At 41.9% G+C, this 22815-nt stretch overlaps 1 protein-coding gene across 2 annotated transcripts in view; it reads left to right on the top strand.

The window, feature by feature from the left end:
• The first annotated feature begins 438 nt into the window (after positions 1-438).
• Positions 439-22815, top strand: part of TMX3 (thioredoxin related transmembrane protein 3) — a 40897-nt gene continuing 18520 nt past the window's right edge. The window contains exons 1-8 of one of the 2 annotated variants that reach the window (XM_033087339.1): positions 439-655; positions 1709-1763; positions 8143-8182; positions 9396-9519; positions 17380-17425; positions 18768-18848; positions 21283-21382; positions 22032-22109. In XM_033087339.1, the coding sequence (XP_032943230.1) occupies positions 610-655; positions 1709-1763; positions 8143-8182; positions 9396-9519; positions 17380-17425; positions 18768-18848; positions 21283-21382; positions 22032-22109 (570 nt within the window). In that variant the 5' untranslated portion in view covers positions 439-609. The remainder of the gene's footprint in view (positions 656-1708; positions 1764-8142; positions 8183-9395; positions 9520-17379; positions 17426-18767; positions 18849-21282; positions 21383-22031; positions 22110-22815) is intronic. The other variant, XM_033087340.1, reaches the window with a different exon arrangement.

Raw genomic sequence — 22815 nt, 5'->3', positions numbered from 1 at the left:
TTGGCAAAAATGTATTAATAGAGCTTTCTACTATGAGATAGGTCTCCCATTTGCAAACTAATTCAAAGAAGATTCCCCAGTCATTTTTGAAAGACATGGAGGGTCACACAGCACAGCCTTTGTATTCTTTCTAACCAGGACTAGCATCCACCTCTTCAGGAATTTGCTTGCACATTGGACGTGAACAAGGGAAACATCTGGCAGAATTCAACCTCCAACTGTGTTGTCGGAGTGGACTTCATTTTTCAAGTTTAGCGCGTATTTAACTTCCTGGAAACGCCCCCAAGCCACAGACGCCGCTCCGCTCTCACGTGACAGCGACCTCACGCTAGATTTCCCACGCTCCCAGAGGCCGCCGAGAGCGCAAACGCTTTTTTTGGGGAGGCGACTGAGCATGCGCTGCAGTTCTGCGCAGGCGCCGTAGTTCCGCGCATGCTCCGAGGCTGAGGCCGGCGGGGCCCGAGGAGCGTCCTGGAGCCTGGCGTGCCCCGCCCCCGGCCTCAGCGCCGAGCTTCCTCTGCGCCCCGGCTTCCCTTTCCGTGAGTGCAGCGGCGGCCGTTGGTGTCTTTCTGCTCCGCAGCGGCCGCTTGCAGCTTGCCTGCGGCGACCATGGCACCTCGGAAACGCGGGGCCGCCCTGCGGCTCTGCGCCACAGGTAAAGCCCGCGCGGGCCGGTGAGGGTGGGCGCGGGAGCCTTCCCCGGGTGGGGTCGGGCCTGGTTTCGTGTCTCTGGCCGAACGTGGGGGGAGGCTGCGGTGTGGCGGAGATGCATCCACGCGGTCAGGGCTCCTCTTGACTGAGCCGATGGCTTGGGGTCCTTCCCCCGACCCCACGCATCTTTGCCAGAGACCATTGCCAGGGGCGGAAAAGCTGCGGCTGGCTTCTGCTTGGTTCTAATTCTCAGCGGTGCAGGAAGTTTCAGTAGCACTGACTTCACTGAGAGCCGGGAAGGATGCCACCTTTTCGGTTCCACTTGTAGCCAAACCATGCTTTGGCGTCAGGTTCCCAGTCTTGCCACGTCTGAAGGATTTTTACCCACCCAGGGGCTGACAGGGGGACGGCCAAGGACAGAACGTGGTCAGGTCGTCGGCATTGTGCAGTGTGAAAAGTGACCTGTGTGGGGGGGGCCTCCCTCGGCCCCCCGTGCCAGACCAGGGACTCGGGTGCTCACTGTGGTGTGTTGACTTCCTCAGCCACCGTTTAGCTCTGGCATAATCCGTGCCAGACACTGTTGGGCAATGAGCATTACAGGTGTAGTTCAATTTTGTTTCTATACATTTTGGGGGGAAAAAAACTAATAGTGTTTTGAATGGCATTTGGAGTTTATACTGAAGAGATAATTGCTGCTAGAGGAAAGGGAGAAATACAGAAGAACGAGTTCTATCTATACTCCAAAAAAAATGGAATGGTAAAAAGGAAAAATTCCATGAGAGTAAAAGTGTATTTTAAAACAACCTCTGTGTCTTAGATTTACTAGCTTCACTTGCTTATCATAGTGTGGCTGCATGAAGAGTATTTGTTAAACACATGATCTGTTTGTTTTTGTATCACTTTGCCCTGGGATGGCTCAGCGATGAATTTTTTGGTAGGTTGTAAAAACAAAAAAAAAAAACAAAAACAAAAATAAAAGCGTTTTATAGGTGACTAAGCATATAGTATCAGTCAAATGATAACTCAGCATTTATCATGTACATTTTGTCTTTTTCAGTTTTTTTCCTTGATATGGCTTTCTGTAAAGGATTTGTGGAAGATTTAGATGAATCGTGAGTATATATATTTGTAAATTGTATCTTCTTCCAACTCTGAGTATTTGCATGATTCTAAGCTTTTAACACAGATCGTAATGACCAGTGCTTATACAGCACTAATTTTGTTCTAGGAGTCATCCTAAGATGTCCTATATATTTACAGAACGGGGTTGTGCTCAAAAGAATTTTACTAAGTTATGAGACCAAAAAAACTAGTAAGCTTTTCTATATTCTATTGTTTTACCTTGTGTTTGTTGTTTTTGTGTGTGTGTGTGTGTGTGTTTTTTTTTTTGCATTAATCACCACTGAGTGGGGGCTGGACTTCGGGAACTATGCTAGAAACTTCTTTCATAGTACCCCAGCATTAATCCCAAGGTGTGCTTATGGCATGCGAGGGGTCCTGCCCCAGCCCCAAACGCTACATGTGACCTTTTAGGCGGGTACAAGGCTTTTCCTGGCAGGCCTCACAGGGGAAGCTAGCCTCCCACACCCGGCTCGGTACACAGGGAGCTGTAGCCATAGACTCCGGCCTCCGGGGCCAGCCTTGCTCATACACGTTGCCTTTGGGGTTTTGGGGGACTCACCTGAGGCATTTCCCAGGCTCCTCTGCTGAGACTGCCTTACTGAGAGGCTTGGCTGAAGCACTTGGCTCCACTTGGACTCCAGGCCTTTGCACTCCTGTCCTTTTGTCCTGGGCAGACACAGTGTCTCTGCCCACGGGTCCACAGAGAGGCCGAGGCAGACGCCTTCGGCCCAGCGCTCCTCGCGGTGAGATGAGCTCCTCCGTGCTGACCCGCCGGACTCTTGCTCGGTGCCGTTCCCCTTGGGAAAATGGACGCTGAGGAGCGGGCGCCTTTGTTGCGTCTTGGCGTGGCTTGGCGCATCAGTGAAAAAAGCCGGCGTCGTCACTTTCAGTTTGGCTTGCGGTCCTAATCAGTGACCACGTCTCCAGCACAGAAGTGGGGTAGCAGCTGGGTGGTTGGTGGAAAACAGCACGGCTGCGGAGAGCAGAAAGCCCAGGGGCCCACGGGCCTTTCACCCGCCATGCTGTGGGGCTGACGGAGTACTGGCAGGTTGTTTCCAGCAGTGTTCCGGCTCTGAGGCGAGCCGTGTTCCCAAGGGAGGTCATCTCCTTCAGCTGCGTCACTGTGGCCGCCTCCGTGAGGATGCCCTGCGAGCAGCGAGTTAGGAGGACGGAGGAGAGCTGAGCAGCTGCAGACGCCAAAGACCCTGCCCTCCGTCAGCTGGCGGCTCTGGAGACGGACAGATTTGGCCCCCAGCATGTGTCTCCTAGCATGTGTCTCCCAGCATGTGTCTCCCAGCATGTGTCCCCCACCATGTGTCCCCCACCATGTGTCCCCCAGCATGTGTCCCCCAGCATGTGTCTCCCAGCATGTGTCTCCCAAAGCAGGCCCGGCCGGCACTCCCACAGGCTGTACAGAGAGGCCCCGCAAGCCATCCCGGGGATCCCTTGGGTCTGCAGTGAGGGATTAAGAACAGTGGATAATGAGATTGGTAGCCAGACTCCAATTTCTAGGTGTGTCCTTGCTCTGCTTGTTACCAGACCCACTTAAGTGTCCTCTGGAAATCGGTTCAGTTGGTCTGTGACACAGCCCAAGTCTTAAGGGACAAATTTCCAGTCATGGCAAAAGCAGCCACCACAAGATAGCAAAGATGGAGCAGCACAAAGAGTGACAGAAGAGTTGGAACCGGCACCCTCTTCTGGGTGACCCAGGTGAAAGCCTTTCAGAAAAGATCTCCAGGTCTGGTTCCGCAGGAACAGAGTCTCAGAGGAGGAGGTCGGGAGGCTCCTCACTGCGGATCTCACGGCCAGATTCCAGGCCACGAGGGGAGTGGTGGCTGGTCCCACAAGGGTCAGCATGATGACAGCACCTGTGACTATTACAGGTACTGTCCCACCATCCTTCCCAGTGAGTCTGAAGAGTCTGAAGAGTTCTGCAACAATTGCCCAGACCTTGTTAGGGTGAGGCCCCTCTGTCCCCTGGTGAGGCTAGAGAGCCTCCGCCAAGGTCAGAGTTCACTGGGGTGGTGGAGAGAATTGCGCTTCTTGGGCCTTGTGGCTATCAGATGAGTGTGATTCCTACAACCCGTGTTACCGGCATGAGGCGGATACACACAGTGCTCTCAGGTCGTGAGTCTGTGGTGACCACTCCCAGCTCCCTTGCCCCTGCCTGGTCCTGGGTGAGTACTTTCAGGCCCCCACTGCTAAATGTATTATTGGGGTACATGCATGATCTGTGTGCACTCCCACTTTATCTCTGTCCCCAAGCCCCAGTGGGAATGCTGCACTTAGGGCCATCTTAGTGGAGCATATGGAAGACTGAACGTACCCAACTGCCAGCCCTTACTGACATTGTCTCCCAAAAATAATATTGGCTGCTTGGCAAGTAAAGAAATAACTCCTGATCGCTGAGCTGAAGGAAGCCAGAGAGCTCTGGAGACTCCCCATTCAGCAGCCCCATCGGGCTCGTGCATGAACGTTAGGTGCTGGGAGACCCGCTGATCAGTGTCTCAGTACCACGGTGCTGCCCTTGACTCTGGTAGCACCTGACGTCAGGAAGAGGCTTGTAGAGGGAGCTTGGTCCTTAGCTGTTAACATCACAAGTGCCTTTTTCAGCATCGCTCTCCACTAGGCTGATCAGAATCAGTTGCCTTCATGTGTAATGGACTCCAGCACGCTTTTATTGTCCGTCTGCAAGGCGACCCTAAAATTCCCCACCTGTCTGCTGTCGATGGGTATCTCATGATCTGGAAAAAGTCCTGCTCCTGGAAGGAGCACTGGCCTTCCACTGTGTTGACGACAGCCTCCTAGAGGGCCTAGATGAGGGCAATGCAAAACAAAGACTGGACGCCATGGCAACACCTCACAAGTGGCAACATGGCTGGGTTGTTACCACAAACAAGGTACAAGGACCTTGTACTCAACTGAAATTCCTGGGCATGATCTGGGAAGCAGTATAGCATCTCATCCCGAAGAGATCATGACCAAACTTTTGGCCCTTTCTGACCCCAGAACAGAAAAGAGGCCCAGGGATTGATGGGCTTGTTCAGCTGTCACTGATGCTGTCACATTGGAGAGCTTGATGGTACCCATCTACCAGGTTATCAGAAAGGCCACTGCCTTTGAGTGGGACCTCAATGAACAGGATACTCCAGAGGCCCGCCAGCAGGCCTCTCATTTCTGGACCCCGTGGACTCACATCTGCCATGTGAGTTACACGTTGCAGCAACCTCTCAGTTCACTGATGGGAGCCTGTGGCAAAAGGACAGTACTACAGGCCAGCATGAGCTCGTGAGCTCCCCAAATGGGCTGAAACATACACACCCTTTGAGAGGTACTTACTGGCCACTCATTGGGCCTTGCTGGACAAGTGCAGTAGTAAATTCATGAGCAGAAATTCCAGTCGTGTTGCTGAGTAGGGTCAGCTCTGGAATCTGTAGTGAAGTGGAAATGGCACATACGGTACCTAGCTGGAGTCTTACAACTCCATGAGAAGATCTCATGGGTGCCCCTCCACCTCCAAGGAATAACACCCCAGGAGCCTCCTCTGGCCCGATGGGGACCCAGAAATAGAGACTTCCTGGATCCCTGGTGGGTCCTCCTGGTGAACTTGTACTGGAATGGAATTAGGTGTGGTCCCCATGCAACCTGACCGAGACCTGTCCTCCTCCAAAATGGTAGAGGACCTTCGCCCAGCGGGCAGCTTCATGCATCCTGGGAGGCTGTGCTCCCACCTCCCTCCAGCCCCAGCACATAAGCACTGCTAGATTGTCACTGACTCATGGCGCCGTGGCTAATGGCTTGGCCATTTGGTTGTGTGGCGTATAAATAGGGCCCCCTATGCAGATGGGACATTTGGATAGAGATTGTTTCTGCCCCTAATAGTTTTGTTACCTACGTGATGCTCACCAGAAAGGCCCCTATTCTGACAGAGAAACATAACCAAAGAGCGCACCATGCTTGTCAGCTGAACGTGGACGCTGAATTGTTCTTCAGAGCAGGCAGATGTGCATTTAACTACCTCCCAGATCCATGAGAAGGTGGCCCACGGACATTCAGACACCATCCCAGAGGGATGCATGGCTGGCATGCATGGGCTGACACTGTTGTGAGAAGACACCAAACTAGCAGGAAGAGCTGTCCCGCTCGTCAGACCCTGGATAAGGCTGAACATACTCCCCAGGGACAGATTACTTCAAGTGAATGGGCCAGAGCTTTCACAGCAGTCCAACACCGTGGGCCCCTCTTCCCGTCCACAGTGTCTTCTGGATCCTGATTCAGTCGACACTTTCTCCGGGTTTGGCCTGGCCACCCCCATGCATTCCACTGACTCGGGCCACACTGCCCAGGCCCTATAGGGTCACTTCGCTTCCTGTCAGGTCCCCTGAGAGCACTGCATCTGCTAAAACCTTGGATTTGCAGCTCAAGCAACACATCAGTGGGCCTACTCATGGGGCACACAGTGCATTCTCCTTCCCCATATCACCCCTAACCTGCTGGGGTGGTCGAGCATTTCAATGAACAAGTAAAGGGCAGGTTTAGTCAGCAGATGGGAGGGGACACGATTACCCCAGCCTGGATTGCACACCTCAGGACAGCAGTCTGGGGTCTCAGAGCAGCAGTTCCCCAGTGGGGTGCTTTTCATTAGTGCTGCATGTTTGACCCAAGGTGTCTGCCTGCTTCTTTCAATTCTGTGTCCTTTTACTATTATTGACACTTGCGTCTCCGTGGGGAACCCCATAAGGGACTTCCTTACCTGTCACCTCCTTCCCAGAGACTCCAATTAATGGGAGAAGAGGATGACTGCCGAACATCAGGGAGTGGGAAACAGCAACGTCCTCCGTTTATCTCTGGGTGCAGAGCTTGGGTTTCGCCTACAAGGTCCTCAAGAATAATGACCAGCAGTTAGAGAACCCTGGGACACCAGTTTGCTTAAGGTAACCAGGCCGCTGTCCTGGGTCACTCCATAGAGTGGATATCAGCATATAAAACAGAACTTTTTCCTAAACCACAAAAGGATTCGGATTCACCTGCCTGGGGGATTAAGTGGTGTTCTGGTCCGTGGTACAGAACCGGCTTTCGCAGATGGATGATGAGAGCTCCTTTGGACCGAAGAGCTCAGATATGGGGGATGTGCTCTCTCAAACTATAGGTTTAAGAACCTCATTAAAATACCACCATAGAGAACGTTTGTCACACAAGACACTAGGAGATGAAGAAATACACTTCTTTCCTCGATTAGCATATTTATGTTTGGATAATATGTGAATAAAGACAACCCGTGGAAGCGATAAGAATTGAATATAACAAAGATGATGTGGAGAGATTGTTTCTAGCTGTGAGGAATTTAGGAAGGCATTCTGGAGTAAGGGATGCTTTTCGCTGGATAGGATTTAACATGACAGAATGTAGAAAGTCAGGTTAACATTGTGAACTTAGCTGTCATGGATACCAGAGTGTGATTGGAAATCACAGAAGCTTACATTTGAGTGAAAAGATAAGTTGGAACCACATAAGTATAGTGATTGGTGCTTTTTTTGTTTGTGGTGGGAAGAGGCCTACAAGGTGTCAAATAAGAGTCACATGATTAGAACTGTGCTGTAGGAAACTGCTGGGTATGGTGTAGGGGTCCCCAAAAGTACCCCCAGGTTCAGAGGTTGACTAGGAGCACTCACAGGACTCAGCCTAAGGTCGGGGTCACAGCGATGATTTATTACAGTGACAGAACACAGCACAGTCAACAAAGGGAAGGAAGGCCGTAGGGTGAATTACAGGCTGTGCTTCATTACTCCCTCAGGAGTCGTGACCACGTGCGAACCACAGAAGCTCAGAGACTCAGTGCCCAGGGGTTTTTATTGGGGCTTGGTCACATAGCACCCCTCTGCCTACCAGTCCCAAAAGTTCAGGCCCCCAGAAGGAAAGCAGCTGTTCTCACAAAACCACGTTGTTTGCACAGTGTAAGACCAACGAGCCACCACTCTCAGGAACTGAAATTCAAGTTCCCAGATGCCAACAAGGGCAACCAAAGACAAGCAGAGCTTGGTGAGGAAAGCAGCCCCCGGCGACCTGTGTGAGCTGTGATACACACACGTATAAATGGAGGAGGGGGCCCAGGCGCCGCGGCATCCATCCGTCTGTGTTTCCTCCAGTGCAGTCCCGCTTTGTCGCTTTATCACTTCTCTTCTGCAGTTAATGACGTGTTCAATAGATAAGATACATAGAGGTCATTGGGTAACATTTTTACATGAAAATTGGTTGAATGAGTTTGTTCCATGCTCCTATGTTTACGACGAGATTATCTGAACAGTACTGTGCTATTCAATTGTAAAGTGGAGACATACAAAGATTTGTTTCCTTGTTTTTGTTTTTTAGGTTTAAAGATAATCGAAAAGATGACATTTGGCTTGTAGATGTGAGTATGTAAATTTTTTGTACTAATTAAGCACCCCTACCATTTTAAGTGTTATTTTCTGTTCTCCACCCATGTGCATACAGTTAGTACTTACGTATATTACTCAACGTGTTTTCTTGGGTAGTACTGTTTGGGTTTTTATATTAAAAATGAACCTCAGAGCCTTATGGTTCCTGGAAAGAAATCCGTTTTTGTTGAAATTCTAATGAGGTCGACTAGTAGATTATATCTGAGGGAAATTATGGTATGATTTTATTACAGAATTCACCCTTGTTTTTTCATACTGTCCAAGAGATTGTGTATAGTGATATTACTTGGCAGTCAAAATCATATTTCATCTTAATGGTGAACAAAGTCAAATTTTCAGCTTCCTTTCCTCACTTTCAAGTTTGGGATGTATTTAAACCTTACAATATTTTGGATTCGTTTTAACGTGCCTCAGTAAAAAAAAAAAAAAAAAAAAAAAAATGGCAGCAAAAGGGATGAAATAACAATGCCACGTGGACGATTATTGAAGCTAGGCAATGGGGCAGGAGGGCCCACTGTTTAATTCTTTCTTTGTGTATATGTTTGAATATTTCCATAGTGTAATGTTAAAAAAAATAGGTAAATCTTATTTCACGAAAATACAACAAGCAGCTTGTTACACCATTTAATTGGAGGTACCTAATTACCACCCCAGCCATCTGGTGATTCTGAAGAAGGAAGAATTGTGGTTTTAGTTTAATCAGCCTGACTTGTCCCTCTGTCAGACCAGTCATCTTAATGATCTTCCATGTCTTAACCAATGGAGACGCTTAAAGCAGCAAAGTTACCTAGTTTGTTGAAATTTTTATAATAGAAATAGATTGATGTTTATCATTAACACTTAAGGGGTGTGTATGTGTGTTTAGTGTTCTCATTTTATATATAATATGAACACACTAGGAAGCAAAGATGTTTTTATTGTAAGTCATATATCTATTTTTAACTAGATGGCAGTAGTCATTTAAAATGAACTTAGAGTAGTGTCAATACTAAGAGTTAACCTATCTAGGTTTACATGTGTGTGTTTTATTATGTAACCACTTTGAAAATTATATTTGGATTTTTTTTTTGTCTAAAACAGGTTATTATCAAATCATTTAGTCAGAGATTCTCTAAAAATTAAAATTAATATCCACAGTAGCACAATGGTTTAGTGGTTGTCTTTTATTTTATTTTTTTTAACAAGTTTTATGCACCATGGTGTGGTCATTGTAAAAAACTGGAACCGATTTGGAATGAAGTTGGTCTTGAGATGAAAAGCATCGGTTCTCCAGTTAAAGTTGGAAAGATGGACGCTACTTCCTATTCTAGTAAGCATTTACTCAGTTGATTATTTCACTGTTCTCATAATGAAAATGTTTTAATTATGCGAAACAGCATTCAAGGTAGGAGGAAGAAATATGTTCGTTGCTCACGTAATATTAAAGTTGTCTTAATTTAAGACTGCATGTTTTATGAGTCAAATGAATTTAACCACTGAATGTGTAATGTCCAGTGTATGCTAATCTGATGTCAAACAGAGATGGACAAGCCCTTGTTCCTGCTTGGAGCCCACTTTTGATAATCAGTGACCTGAGACAACTACACAAATTTCAGTATTAAGCCATTGATGTTGTGTGTGAATTAAGAATGAGCGTCCGTCATCTGTCTGAGTAGTCGGAGGTGGCATGGTAGAGGAGGAAGTGGGAATTTGAAGGATGCGTTGAGTTTAGGATAAATAGAAGTGAAGGTCAGGAAAGTATACGCACTAGAGAGGATATGAAAGCAAAATCATAGAGCTGGAAATTAGCTTAATAAATACGTACCAGAGAACAGAATGTCTTAAAGCACAGGCTGGCAAACTGCAGCCATGCAGGAAATTGGCCCACTTCCCGTTTCTGTAAACAGCTGTTTTGGAAGACAGCCATGCTCATCTGTCCGCTATTGTCTGTGGCCTTTTTTATGTTCCGGTGGCAGAGTCGAGTAGTGTAACATATGCTGTATGCCCCACAAAGCCTCAAGTATTTATTTTATGACCCTTTACAGAAAAAGTTTATGAACACCTGTGTTAAAGGATTTGGGAAAAGACAAAATTAAGTTTAGAGTAGTATGAGGTACCACAGAAATTTGGAAAGAGTGTGGCTTCAGAAAGCCAGCCTGGATTCAGATCCTGGCTCTGTCCGCTACTTTTGCTGTATAGCACCTGGAAAGCATCTTAACATCTCTAAGCTTTAGTCTACGTGCTGATAAATATTTATTGTAATGCCTCTTTTATTGGTTGTTTTGAGATTTGAATGACAGTGTATGTAAAGTCCCTTGTAGTGTTCAATAAACGTAGATTCCGTTTTTCTTTAACGAAGTAAGTGGAAGTATGCCATGTGTGTTTCATTTTAGGACATCAGTGTTGTGCTCTGGGTACAACTTTGGAACAAGACAGACCTATGTTTTAATCCCAACTCTGCCATGTCCTATTTTTGTGGCTTTGAAGAAGTGCTTAACCGATCGTAATTTCAGTTTCCTTGTCTGAAAATAGAAGGGTGATAATCCTCTAAGTTGTGGGGATTGCATTATTTCCAAAACCCCTGGCACAACACAATGGTTTATACATGGAAGGGGAAAAGAGATGGTGCCATATTTTAAGGGCTTCTGAGGTCGGACAAAGTGTTTTAGTTGTTTGTTTATTTGTTTTACTTTTATTAGCATTTATTTGATGCTGAGTTTACTCCCGGGCCACAAGTTTCTGTTTCTTCAGTTCCTTCTGGGAGAAGAGATGTTTTTCTTCTGTACAGCCTCCTCTTCTGGTTTAGGCACATCCTGCTGTTTGTCGGTGAGGACCCTCTCAGTGTGGCAGGGGGAGCTCAGGCATGGGTTAACCCGCCCGTGAGCTCTGTAAGTTCTGCAAAGCATGCTGGGAGCTGTGTTCACCTGGCTGTGCTCAGTGACCAGAGAGTCTACACCTAGACCTGTAGGTTCAGCATCACTCTGGATTTTTAAGCGTGTGCAGTAAAAATTCTGCCCTCTTTTTGGGCCACTGACCCTGCATCCAACCCCATTGTTCGGCTGGGCACACCTCCCAACTCCACCACGGTAACGACGGAATGACACACCTGTAACGTGACATCCTTTAGACACTTGATGGCTTTTCGGATATGCATACCCTTGATGGCCAGGGCAGTTTCACGAGTGTTCTTAAAATAAACACGTAGATTTGAACCTCTCGATTTACATGATTTTGTGGGGTTCTCTGGGTTAAGCAAATAGTGAACCAATTGCAGAGGTCACCTCAGGCTGCTTACGGGAAGAGCTGTTTTAGTTTTTATCAGTTATCGATTGAGAAGTAATATACTTTTTTGACAAGGCACATGATTTGCAAAAATGTTTTTGGCAGCAATATGTAGGATGGAAAGAAGAACAGTTAGAGACAAGAGGATCATTAAGTTGACCTTTATGTACATCTGGGTGGGGGATGCTGGAAGCCCAGATGAGCGTGGTTGGCAGTGGAGCCAAGAGGAAAGAGTAAAGCAAACAGACTTCTCAAGGGTGACATCACGGATATGATAGATTAGTTCTGTGATATAAATACGAGCAATTGAAAATAATAGTGCAAGATTCTTAATGTAGTTATTGACTGCACTACCACTGGTTTATATGGAAAAGAATAATTAATTTTGTGTGCGTTTTCACGTTAGCAGCTGTTTTGAATTGGTGGTATTTTGCTTTATTGATGTTTGGGAATAGCGAAGAACTAGAGTGTAACTAAGATAGTAGAGCTGGAATTACTGAGTCACAGAAGTGAATTGTTGAAACTTGGAGAGGAGAAGCGATCAATGGCAGGAAGTTATTGTAGAGAAAGAGAATAATATGCTTGAGTTGATGTTTCTTGAAATAAGATTTTAACAATGTTTAAGAAATTCTTTTCAACTGTTGCTCATGAAAGTAAATTATTGTGTCTAGGCATATATGCTGACAAGTGTGTACGTATATATTCATTCATATCGTCATTCATTCATAGTCACTCAGTATTTACTTGCTAACTACAGTGTGTCAAGCCCTGTACTAGTCTCTACAGATTACAGAAGAACCAAAACAAATCCTTTTTGTCCTGGAAATGCTTACAGTCTAATAGAGGGAGGACGATGAACAAACCAAGTACGACAAAGTCTTCGACATGGAGCAGTCTTGCGATCACTTGACTCACTCCCTGGAGGAATACTGTACAAGGGAATGTGGGAGAATAAAAAGCAGTAAGAAAAGGAGGAGCTGTAAATCAGTAAAAATCTTACTGTGATGCTCCAGTGAGAATTAACAGTTTACATTACATTAAGTCAAAATTTTTATAGTGCCTAATTTGTTTGCTTCTCCTTCACTGTTTATTAAGTGCGCCTATGATTAGGGAGAAAAAGAGCAAGAGTTTTCCTGACTAGCTTGGAGAAGAAAGTATTTTAAATGCTGTGATTGAAAAGCGATATTGTTAATAGGTGTTAAGACTTCATATAGCTTTTTACATACTTTATGATGGGACCTTTTTTTCATTTCATTTTCATAAACCATTAAGAGGTTTAAATTTTGCCTGTGATGTTATGATAGTGATTGTGTGTCTTGTTTACTTAGCATTGTGTTGAATTAATAGGAGAAGAAAACCTCTATAGAGGTTGCAGTATATGAAATGCATGAGTGTAACACATGTCAAGCAAACCATCTGGCATTAGGTAATGGGAAAGTGGAACTGCTGTCTGCGAGACCACCCCCTGCCAAGCAGGTGCTACACACTTCCCACCCTTCACTCCGTGGATGGAGACCAGGAATGCTCCTCTCCCCCTCTGCCAGTCTGCTTGTAAATCCTGTGACTACTTGAGCCGTACATAGTTGATTGAAAACCCAGTTAGTCAGTCATCAGGTATCCAGTGAGTGCCTCCCATGTGCTGGGATGTGCCAGGCACCTCACGGCATTGGGGAGACATTAGTTTCTCCTCTCGTGGAATGGGTGTTCCAGTGGGGACAGTGCCCACTGACCATAAGTACATTGTCTGGTGTTATTGGGTGTTTGGTGTCAGTAACGGATGCATTTCCCACTTTGTTATATAATCAAGGAGGTCTTTTATGCTGAGGAGAAAGCGGTATTTGTTACCTTAGTCTTGACCGCAAGTTGATAAGTATACAGAAACTGCTGCCTAAGACGACCGATAGATTTTTGGCATATAATTCTTCAGGGTTCCTGAGATACTTCAAGACAGCTCCAGTACAGGTATTTAAGTAGAACTTGGAATCAAACAAGTAAAGAGACTGAATTTCTTTTTCAAGCTGTCTGCCAACATTGTTCCATGTCTCACTTTAGAATACTGAAGGCTTGGCTGTTCCATAGACATCGCTTCCGTCCCCATAGGTCACTTTTCAGGCAGTCACAGAATCAGTGTTTCTCAGACTTTAGTCTGCATACCTGCTGCTTTAGAATTACTTGGGTGCTCATATAAATTCAGATTATGTCAAAGGCCCACACCAAACCTACCAAATGAAAATTTCTGCGATTGGGTCATATGGGAAGAATCTTATATTTTCACATGGACTTCAGGTGATTCTGCTGTGTGCTTAAGTTAGAGAATGACAAAGTAATGTATTATTTTGATGAATAATTATGTATAGGACTTTGGTTTGGGATGGGATAGGATTATTCAGTGATGAAGTGTAGAACGTCTCTTAGAGAGGATTTAAGGGTAGCTTATTTCGCAGTCCTGTAATTGCAGGGATAGGAAGCAAAGGCCATCGCACTCAGTCCAACAAATCTCTGTGCACAGAATCCTTAACTAGAGAAATAGGAACTATTGTAGTTATCCTGCCCTGTGGGTTTGGAATTGTACCAGAAATTTCTTGATGCATGAGTTTAATAATACTATAACCAAATAACATTAAAGAAGTGTATAATGTCCAATTTAAATTCAGCTATATATTTTAGCTTCTCTTTTTGTACATCCCCTTCAAAAGTGAGTGCTAAAATGGTCTCATTCAGAAGTTAAAATATGATGTTAGCTGTAATGATGTATTGATTTGTGTTATGAAACCACTGCAATTCTGTTTATTCCTCAACCTAAGTGTGACATGGTTTTATGTAAAGATCATATTTTATCTCTCTCTCTTTGATGTATTAACTTGCAACGGCATTTGCCCAATAACATTCTTATTCCGATTCCTTGTTCACAGATTATATTTGCATGTTAGTTTTGGTCAGTGACTATACTTGAGGGTTGCTCAAACTTGGCACTGCTGACATTTGGGGCCAGATAATTCTTCCTTTGGGAGGAGAAGGGATTCCTGTGCACTGTGGGACGTTTAACAGCACCCCTGGCCTCTGCCCACTAGATGCCAGTAGCAGGCTTCTCCTGGGGACACAACCAAAACTGACCCCAGACATTGCCCAGTGGCTCCTGGAGGGCAAAATCTTCCTCAGTTGAGTACCACTGCTATAGCTTTTCTCTTTTCATGTCAGACACATAGTGACGCTAAATGCTAAGAAAAATCGTATTCTTGTGCTGAAAAGGACTTCGGATTGAGTTCGCCGCCTTTCTCCTTCCACCCTCCCAGTGTATAGAGGAAATGGCAGAAGGTAGTTAGTGGTGAAATGACTTGGAGTAATTTCAGAAACCACAGTTAGAGGCAGAAGCAGAACTAGGCCCGGAGTCCAAGGTCACGGTGGTTCACCTGCAAGCCTGTCTCTACCGTCATGTTGTCATCTCAGGGAGAAAACAAAAGAGATGGGGCTTCGTGTTGAACCTCAGCTGACGAACATTTAAGATTACAAAACTTCAGGGGAGGTGATTTATTTTACAAAGTGAATTTCCGTTTGTAAAGAAATGGTTCCCAGCGTTCTATGCAAGCCCTTGTCTAATATGAAAAACATTAAACTCCGACTTGAGTTTCCGTCTCAGCCTTGCTACCTAATGAATGCTTGCCCCCTTGTTACCAGATCTTCCTGAGTATTCCATCATTACCTGAAACATGACGTTAGCACCTTTTCCCGCTCACTAAATGGTCCTCAGGTGTAGTTGAAGGCGTATTAAAGACAGTGTGAGCTATCCTACATGTGCTGGTTCTTGTTAAGATGACCTGCACGTTGCTGCGTCGGCAGGTCATTACTCAGCACTGAGGTCAAGATCAGGAATAGGCAGGAAGTGCACCTCGCCCTTGAGCAGATTCTCTGCTAGCTTCTTTTTCACAGGTTTTCTTACTTTACAACCCCAGCCATCGCCCTGCAGGATGAGAGGCGTCCTCCGAAGGGGAAGCACGATCAGAAGTGAAGAACCTTAAGCAGACTGCACAGGTGATAAATGGAGAAGTTAGGGTCCTAACCCGGATCCACAACTCACGCTTTGCTTCTCTGCTTGTTTTTTAAATTATACAGCCATTTTCCTCTAGGGAATCCTAAGTTTGAAGTTTTAGGAGTCACTGTCGATTGAAATTCTGTCAGAAATGAAGGCTGATGCTGAAGGAGCCAAGGGACTCCAGAGTGGGTGGTGGTCTCCAGCTCATCATATAGGTGCTTGCGCAAACAGGAAATTACGTGACAGGGTCAAAGTGTGCTTATTAAGTGATGTGGCTAAGTGCCTCTCTGAAGCCTCTTATGAGAAATGCAACATCAAGCTGTAAAATACCACCACTGTATTGTCTCATCGATTGCCTATTTCATTTGTTTAATTTCATTTGTGTATCAGGAAATGTTATGCTGATTTATATAAGGATTTATATAAGGAACTAGTGGATATACCTTCCTCTCCATCAATTGTTAGTGTTTATGTTTTAGCAGTTTCCAGGGAGTTTCAGGGGAAGGTAATGAGGACTTGTATTTATTTACCTGCCTCCTTAATTTGGGATGGAAAGCATTAATAACATGCTTTATTCACATAGTCTCCCCCGAATAATCTCTTTGAAGGCAATCTCAATAACGGCAGTCTTCAGTTAGAATATCCTTGACAGAATTCAGTTCTAAATTAGATATGGGCACAAATTAGGCAGTTGGTCTCTGAAGAGTCAGGACTTACATCTTTAGAACCTGAGTTCTCATTTTTGTAACCTCTCATAAAAGCCAGCATTGATCACTTTGCAGTCCCCTCTCTCCATATGTTTAAGGAGAAGCTCTGGAGTTGACAAAGGAAGGCAGAGAGATTTGGGGATATTATTTTGCCACAAATTCACTTATTTCTTGTGTACTGGTGGGGAGTGATTTGAATCCAAAGATTAATGACTATTAAAGCAATTGATAAACCAGAACCCATATATACAGAAGTAGTTTTCTTATACCATACTGTGATAAGAAAATATCCTCGAAATGAAGAAAATTAACATAGGGAGAGCTCATGTGAGTAAATACAGTATACTTTACATATGCAAGTATAATTGTGTAAATATATTGTATATTGTTTATTAACTCAGAACATTTTATTTTTTCTTTCCTGTTCTAATTGCCTTGAATTTCTAAAGTGATACAGTATTAATTTGCTATTGTGATTTCTGTAATTCATAAAGTCCTGATTCTCTATCATTTGCTTGTTTTTGTTACTGTTTCTTTCCCTCAAATAAAATGTGCCATTGTTGCAACTGTTGTCTCATTTTAACTAAGGATTTCAGAATAAACTTTGTGACAATTGGAATTATTCTAGGTTATCAGAAAAGCAGAAACTTCTAAAACAAGTAAAGTTGCTTTTAGATCATATATTGACTATAGGAATTAAATAAATTTGCAGATATGGTTTATGTTTTTAAAATTAAAATACAATGCAGTTCTTTTAAGACTCAAAACATTAAAGGGAGAGATGGGCCTTTTAAAGAAATATTTGTCCGGGAAATGAAGTCAAATGAGAAGTGAGACTTTATATATGTGTATATATTTTTTAACAAGAAAATCTTATAAAATAAGTACTTTAGAGATAAAATTTTAACTACTATTTCAGCACTTACTATTTTGTCATAGGATTTCGTGCGGGCCATAAGTTAAGACTATTAAGTAATACTATATTTTGTATGAGAATGTCATATTTTTTTTTCTTTTGTGGGTGTGAGTTTATATTCTTTTTAGACTTAAAAACAAAATATATGAGTTTGTATAAATATACCTATATATTTTCTAAGTAAAAGGCTCATTTATTACCAAGTTTCTCGTTTTTAAAAAAAATTTAGAATTATTTATTCTTTTTCTTATCAAGGCATTGCTTCAGAGTTTGGAGTTCGAGGTTATCCAACAATTAAGCTGTAAGTTGAGTGTTGTATGTTTATATGTATATTTTTATTAGTTCACTCTACTTACATTTTATTACATTAATTTCTAGTAGCTTCCTTGGAGGATTGAAGATTTGAGTTCAGCAGTTCTTTCTAGGTGCAGTATGTGATCAAAAGACAGGGACTGCATCTTTTTTTATGCTTTTCTTTGTATTTAGGTAAATGTGTTGTTCACGGCTAATTCACTGAACGTGTCTGAGTACTAACTGTGCAGGACAAGGGATACAATCACAAGTGATAAAACGCTTTTTACCCGTGAGCTCAAGAGTGTGTTCTGCTTTGCCATGTGAATCCTGTCTCCTAACAAGTTGTGCTTTTCCGTAATTACAATAGACATTGCATTTGAGATGAAAGCAACAAAGAGAATCAGATTTGTGAATGTTAATTCTAATGTGGAGATGTTGATCAAGTCTAATATAGAGTGTCTAAGTGGGAAGAAATGGTGGGGTAATTCTACAGGGCTTATTTTATAGTGACTTTACTGAATTTTCTCAGGAGTTTCATCCATGTCCTTATTTTGGTAATGTGGGGAGTTAACTTATTTTGAAACTTCTTTTTATGTGAAGTGAGTTTTTCAGAATTTTAAAATCTCAAATTTCAAAATTTGAGTAATTTTGATTTTTCATTTCTTGGGTTTTGTGTTGACCTCCCCTCCCACCTTCCCCCACTTTTTAAGAATGTTTGCTAAACCTTTTACTTTCTTGTGTTATAAGTACATTATCCTGTCCATTCTTTCTGTTTAATTGTAGATGTTCTATTGTGCTTTTACAATTTTTTTTTTTTTTTTTTAAATCTCAGTTGGACACAATTCATTGGCAGACTTTTGGAAAATTATCTAATTTTCCAGAAGGAGTGGTTTTATGCTTTGTTTTACTCTGTAATCTTGGAGCATCTATCAAGTTACTACTTGTTGTGTTGCTTAAAATTTGTTTTACCTCTACCAAAATAATTTTAATTCCCTGTCCTTTTCTTACTTTTTAAAAGATAAGATAGTGAGAATTATAATGCTTTACCAAGCCTTTGACCATGCATGTGTAGATTATTCATTAGTTAGAAGACATAGATACAGTTATTGAATACAGAGTAAAATAGTATCATGTGATTTTAATAAAATACAGCCTTTTTCTTTATATTTTGGGTTTCTGGTCTCCTGAAGCCAGTTGTCTATTTTACGTGGTTATGCTACTTCTAAAACACCTCTGCATTAACTGTTTCATATATTGTAACTTTATGTAATAAGAGAGAGTGATTAGCATTGACAATTAAACACAGTTGAAATAATCCAAGCTTTTTTCTTTTTTCTTTTCTTTTTAAGATTAAAGGGGGACTTGGCCTATAATTATAGAGGACCACGAACTAAAGATGATATTATTGAGTTTGCTCACAGGGTATCTGGGTAAGTTATTACTAGAAAAGGCCTCTATTATATGATATTAATATTTGAAAATTAAATGTATTTTAGTAAACCATTATTGAACACACATATTTTTAGGGACTTAACCTAAATAAAATGTGTCTGTTTATTTGTGAGAAAAGATAGGGTTATGTAGCGTATGTAAAGAGATCCTTTAAAAAAACAAAAGGGTCTGTCATTTTTATTATATGCTCGTTAACCTCGTATTTAAATTTTTTCAGTGTATACAAGAATTTTTCCCCCAATTTTTAATACATTTTCAAAATTTGATTACTTCTAACAACTTTGTGAATCTTAATTTTTATTTTTTTATAGTTCTGCTTTTGTACTCCCTGGTTTACAGCAATTTATTTTTTATTGTTACCTAATTTCAGAGTTTTAAGAGAAACCCCACAATATTATTCTTCTTCTTTTTTTTTTTTTTAAATTTATTGGGGTGACAATTGTTAGTAAAATTACACAGATTTCAGGTGTGCAATTCTGTATCACATCATCTATAAATTACATTGTGTGTTCACCACCCAGAGTCAGTTCTCCTTCCATCACCATATATTTGATCCCCCTTACCCTCATCTCCCACCCCCCAACCCCCTCACCCTCCCCCCCCCACAATATTATTATTCTGAATAGACTTGGGCTTCTAATCCCTAGCCTGTGATACTAGATGCAGCTAAAATACTCTCCCTGATCTGCCTCATGCTGCTTCATGCCAACCAGGTATTATTGCATAGTTTGCTTATAATGTGACGTAATTAGAACCCAGAGATCTATTTGAGTTATAGATCTCTGAAGTTTTACTGATAAGGAACTGAAATTCTTCCATAAGCATTTCCTGTTTGTTTGAATGCAGTAATTTTCTTTTTTTAAGCTGCCTATTGCTCGGGTATAAAGTTGGTGTTTATAATTATTAGTGATTATGTGCAACTTTTTGAAGACAACATTCATTCAAGATAGGTTAACCTGTATTGACTTTGAAAGTATAAGCACTTTCTTATGAGTGTGACAGGATATATTCTATTGATAGTTTTCAGTAGCTTTAAGGTAAATTGAAATAGTGGGGTGGATTTCTTGGGTGCCATGATACCATCCGACTTAAATTATTTTTCAGAAAAGGCACAGAATTAGGAATGATCTTTATATATTACAGTTTGCGAAGCTTATAACTTTTACTGTATTTTCTCATTGGTTGCATATTTCATTTTCTCTGCTTTGTGAATGAATACATTTAGAGATAATATTACATTTTGGGATTGCTGGTAGCATGTACTTTATTCCTCCACGATTTAGATTAGTCTTTATGTTTTGGCAATTTGTAGTGAGGTTTAGTTTAAGCTTAGAAGGGCTTCTCCTGATGTAATTAGAGTTGACTCTTTTGCAAATGAAATTTCAAGAGTCAGTTCTGGAGTTGCATCACTTAACAGTTAATTACTAAAGTAAAAATAGGACCTAGAGTAGAGTGATGCAATGCATCTGAAGAATTACGCATTTTGAAAATATGTTTGCCTTTGCAAAATAAGTTTTGTTCCTTTTGCAAATTTGGTGGAGTAAAAATCTTGTAAGTATAGGCCATGTTTAGAAGAACACTGCCTCTTGGTTTTTTTAACAATGTTTTGTAAATGATATGTTTTGTAATAACCTTCGGTGTTAATTTATTTCTGAGTCTATTTGGCTTTGAAATATGCATATATAATAAAATCTTTGCACTGTTTTCTTTTTATCAGTTTCTTAGGTACTGTTATGACTACCATTTTCCATTTTATTTTTCCTGAAAGGAATAACATACTTCCGAAACATTTTAGATTTTAATCTCTGTAGGGTATTTTAAAACTATGTAACATTTAAGTGGCAGAGTAAGACATAAATATTTGTAACATAGTATAAATTCCTGGGATATTATTTCATAGTATGTTTGTGTGAATGATTTTTTAAAAAGAAGAAAGACTAATTCTCATGTGGATTGTTTTGTTTTGTTTTTGCTGAGGACTCTAAATAAATTTTTTTGCCTATCAAAATATTGGCTATGATCATACTCTAAAAGGATATTTTTGAAACTTATTTTTTAAACTGACATTAAATGATAGGTGCTATATTTTTATTATGTGGATATAATAGTGATCATGGGCTACAGTTTTATTAGATTTAGGTGAATTGGGTGATACACTTAAAATGCAGTTAATATAACATTTAAACTTTATAGCTTTAGACATAATAGGCTATCATGTAAATAGGAGTAAATTGTGCACTGTCCTTAGTTCAGATGCAAGTTTGTTTTTTGTTTGTGTTGCTTTCTTTTTGGGGGTTTGCTTTGGTTTTAATTGGGGTAAAATACACATAACACAAAATTCACCACTTTACATGAACGATTCCATAGTGTTACGTATATTCACATCGTTATGTTTGTGTCGCTTTCAAACAGAGCTCTAATTCGGCCACTTCCAAGTCAGCAAATGTTTGAACATGTGCAGAAAAGACATCGTGTGTTTTTCGTTTATGTAGGTGGAGAGTCACCTTTGAAGGTATGAAGTGGTTTTATAGTTTTAATCTGAAAACACAGACGTATTGTAATTTAATGTTCTGTATAGTCAGAACTTCACCAGAGACTCAAAATACTTAACACTTATTGGAAATACTTCAGTTCAATCTAAGTATTTTTATAACAACAGTACTTTATATTTTATCCTCTATGGTGTTTGCCTTTATGAAACCGAAGTGAGTAAAAAGTGGGTAGATGTCACCTGCCTTAGTATTTCTTCTATTATTGACTTGGTTGTTTAAATTTTATATTGCTTTTCAGCATTTTGAGTCTTTGAGACTGCACAGTGTTTTTGAGTGTAAAATTTTTAAAGGCAAAAGATGGTTGTATTAAATTATTTTATATATGTGTGTATACATACACATATCTCTTCCTATAGTCATCAAATCAAATCACTAAATATAAATCCAGCTTATGTTATATTTAAAGAACTTTATTTAGAGGATGAAAGCACTTAGTTACAATGGTTTTTTACCTTAGAAACAATTTATTTCATTTGCTTATATCCCATCTATTCACATTAAAGGACTTAAGGAGGAAAATTGTGACGATACTACTTACTCTGAATGTTTAAAGAGGAATGAATTTTGATCTTAATATTTAAGTTGCCTTTTTTGTTTGTATTTTCACAGGAGAAATACATAGATGCAGCTTCAGAACTAATTGTATATACATACTTTTTTTCTGCCTCAGAAGACGTGGTTCCTGAGGTAATATTTACAATTGGATTTCCATCACTTAATTTCATAACACCGCTTTTTACCCTCTAATCCTGTGCCGTGCGCTGTGTATTAAGTCCCCAGCGACGGTGAAGCAGGCACAGGATCTGATAGATGGAGCTTACGTTCTCATGGGTGGAGGGGGCAACTAAATGCTGGTGTTGGAGGTGAGGTCTTCTGTTGGGTCTTCACACTGAGATAGTGGTCCTCCGTAACCAAATTATAAAGGGGATCGTAATTGCTATCAGAAAAATAAAGGAGCCCTGTGACAGGAGGGGACATTGGGAGGTGGAATGGCTGCCCTAGATTCGTGATCAGGAAATGTGTGCCTGAGAAGAAAATGTTTGAACTGGGACTTATGTGACGTGAAGGAGCCACACAGAGGCTAGAGTCCACGAGAAACGGAACCAATGCTGCAGGTGCCCAAGATGAGGGCACGCCTGGCACATCGAGGGGCAGAGCAGTAGCCCCGGGTGGCTGCAGTGGGGGAGAAGGGAAACGGGAGGCAGCAGAGGCCCCGCAGGTCTGGCTGTTCCGGGTAGTCGTGAACAGGTGCACGACGAATTGAATAGGGATGAAAGGAGATCCACAGAAGTCCGTTCAACTTGTGAAATAATATAGGAAATTTGGGCTTGGAGATTAGTAAGAGAATGGGGAAAAGAGAAAGAATTGTTGTGTTTTGGAAATCGAATTATTT

This window comes from Rhinolophus ferrumequinum, chromosome 19 (genome assembly GCF_004115265.2).
Source record: "Rhinolophus ferrumequinum isolate MPI-CBG mRhiFer1 chromosome 19, mRhiFer1_v1.p, whole genome shotgun sequence".
Taxonomy (NCBI): Eukaryota; Metazoa; Chordata; class Mammalia; order Chiroptera; family Rhinolophidae; genus Rhinolophus; species Rhinolophus ferrumequinum.
The sequence above is the reverse complement of the archived record's forward strand: the minus strand, read 5'-3'. Positions and strand labels throughout refer to the sequence as shown.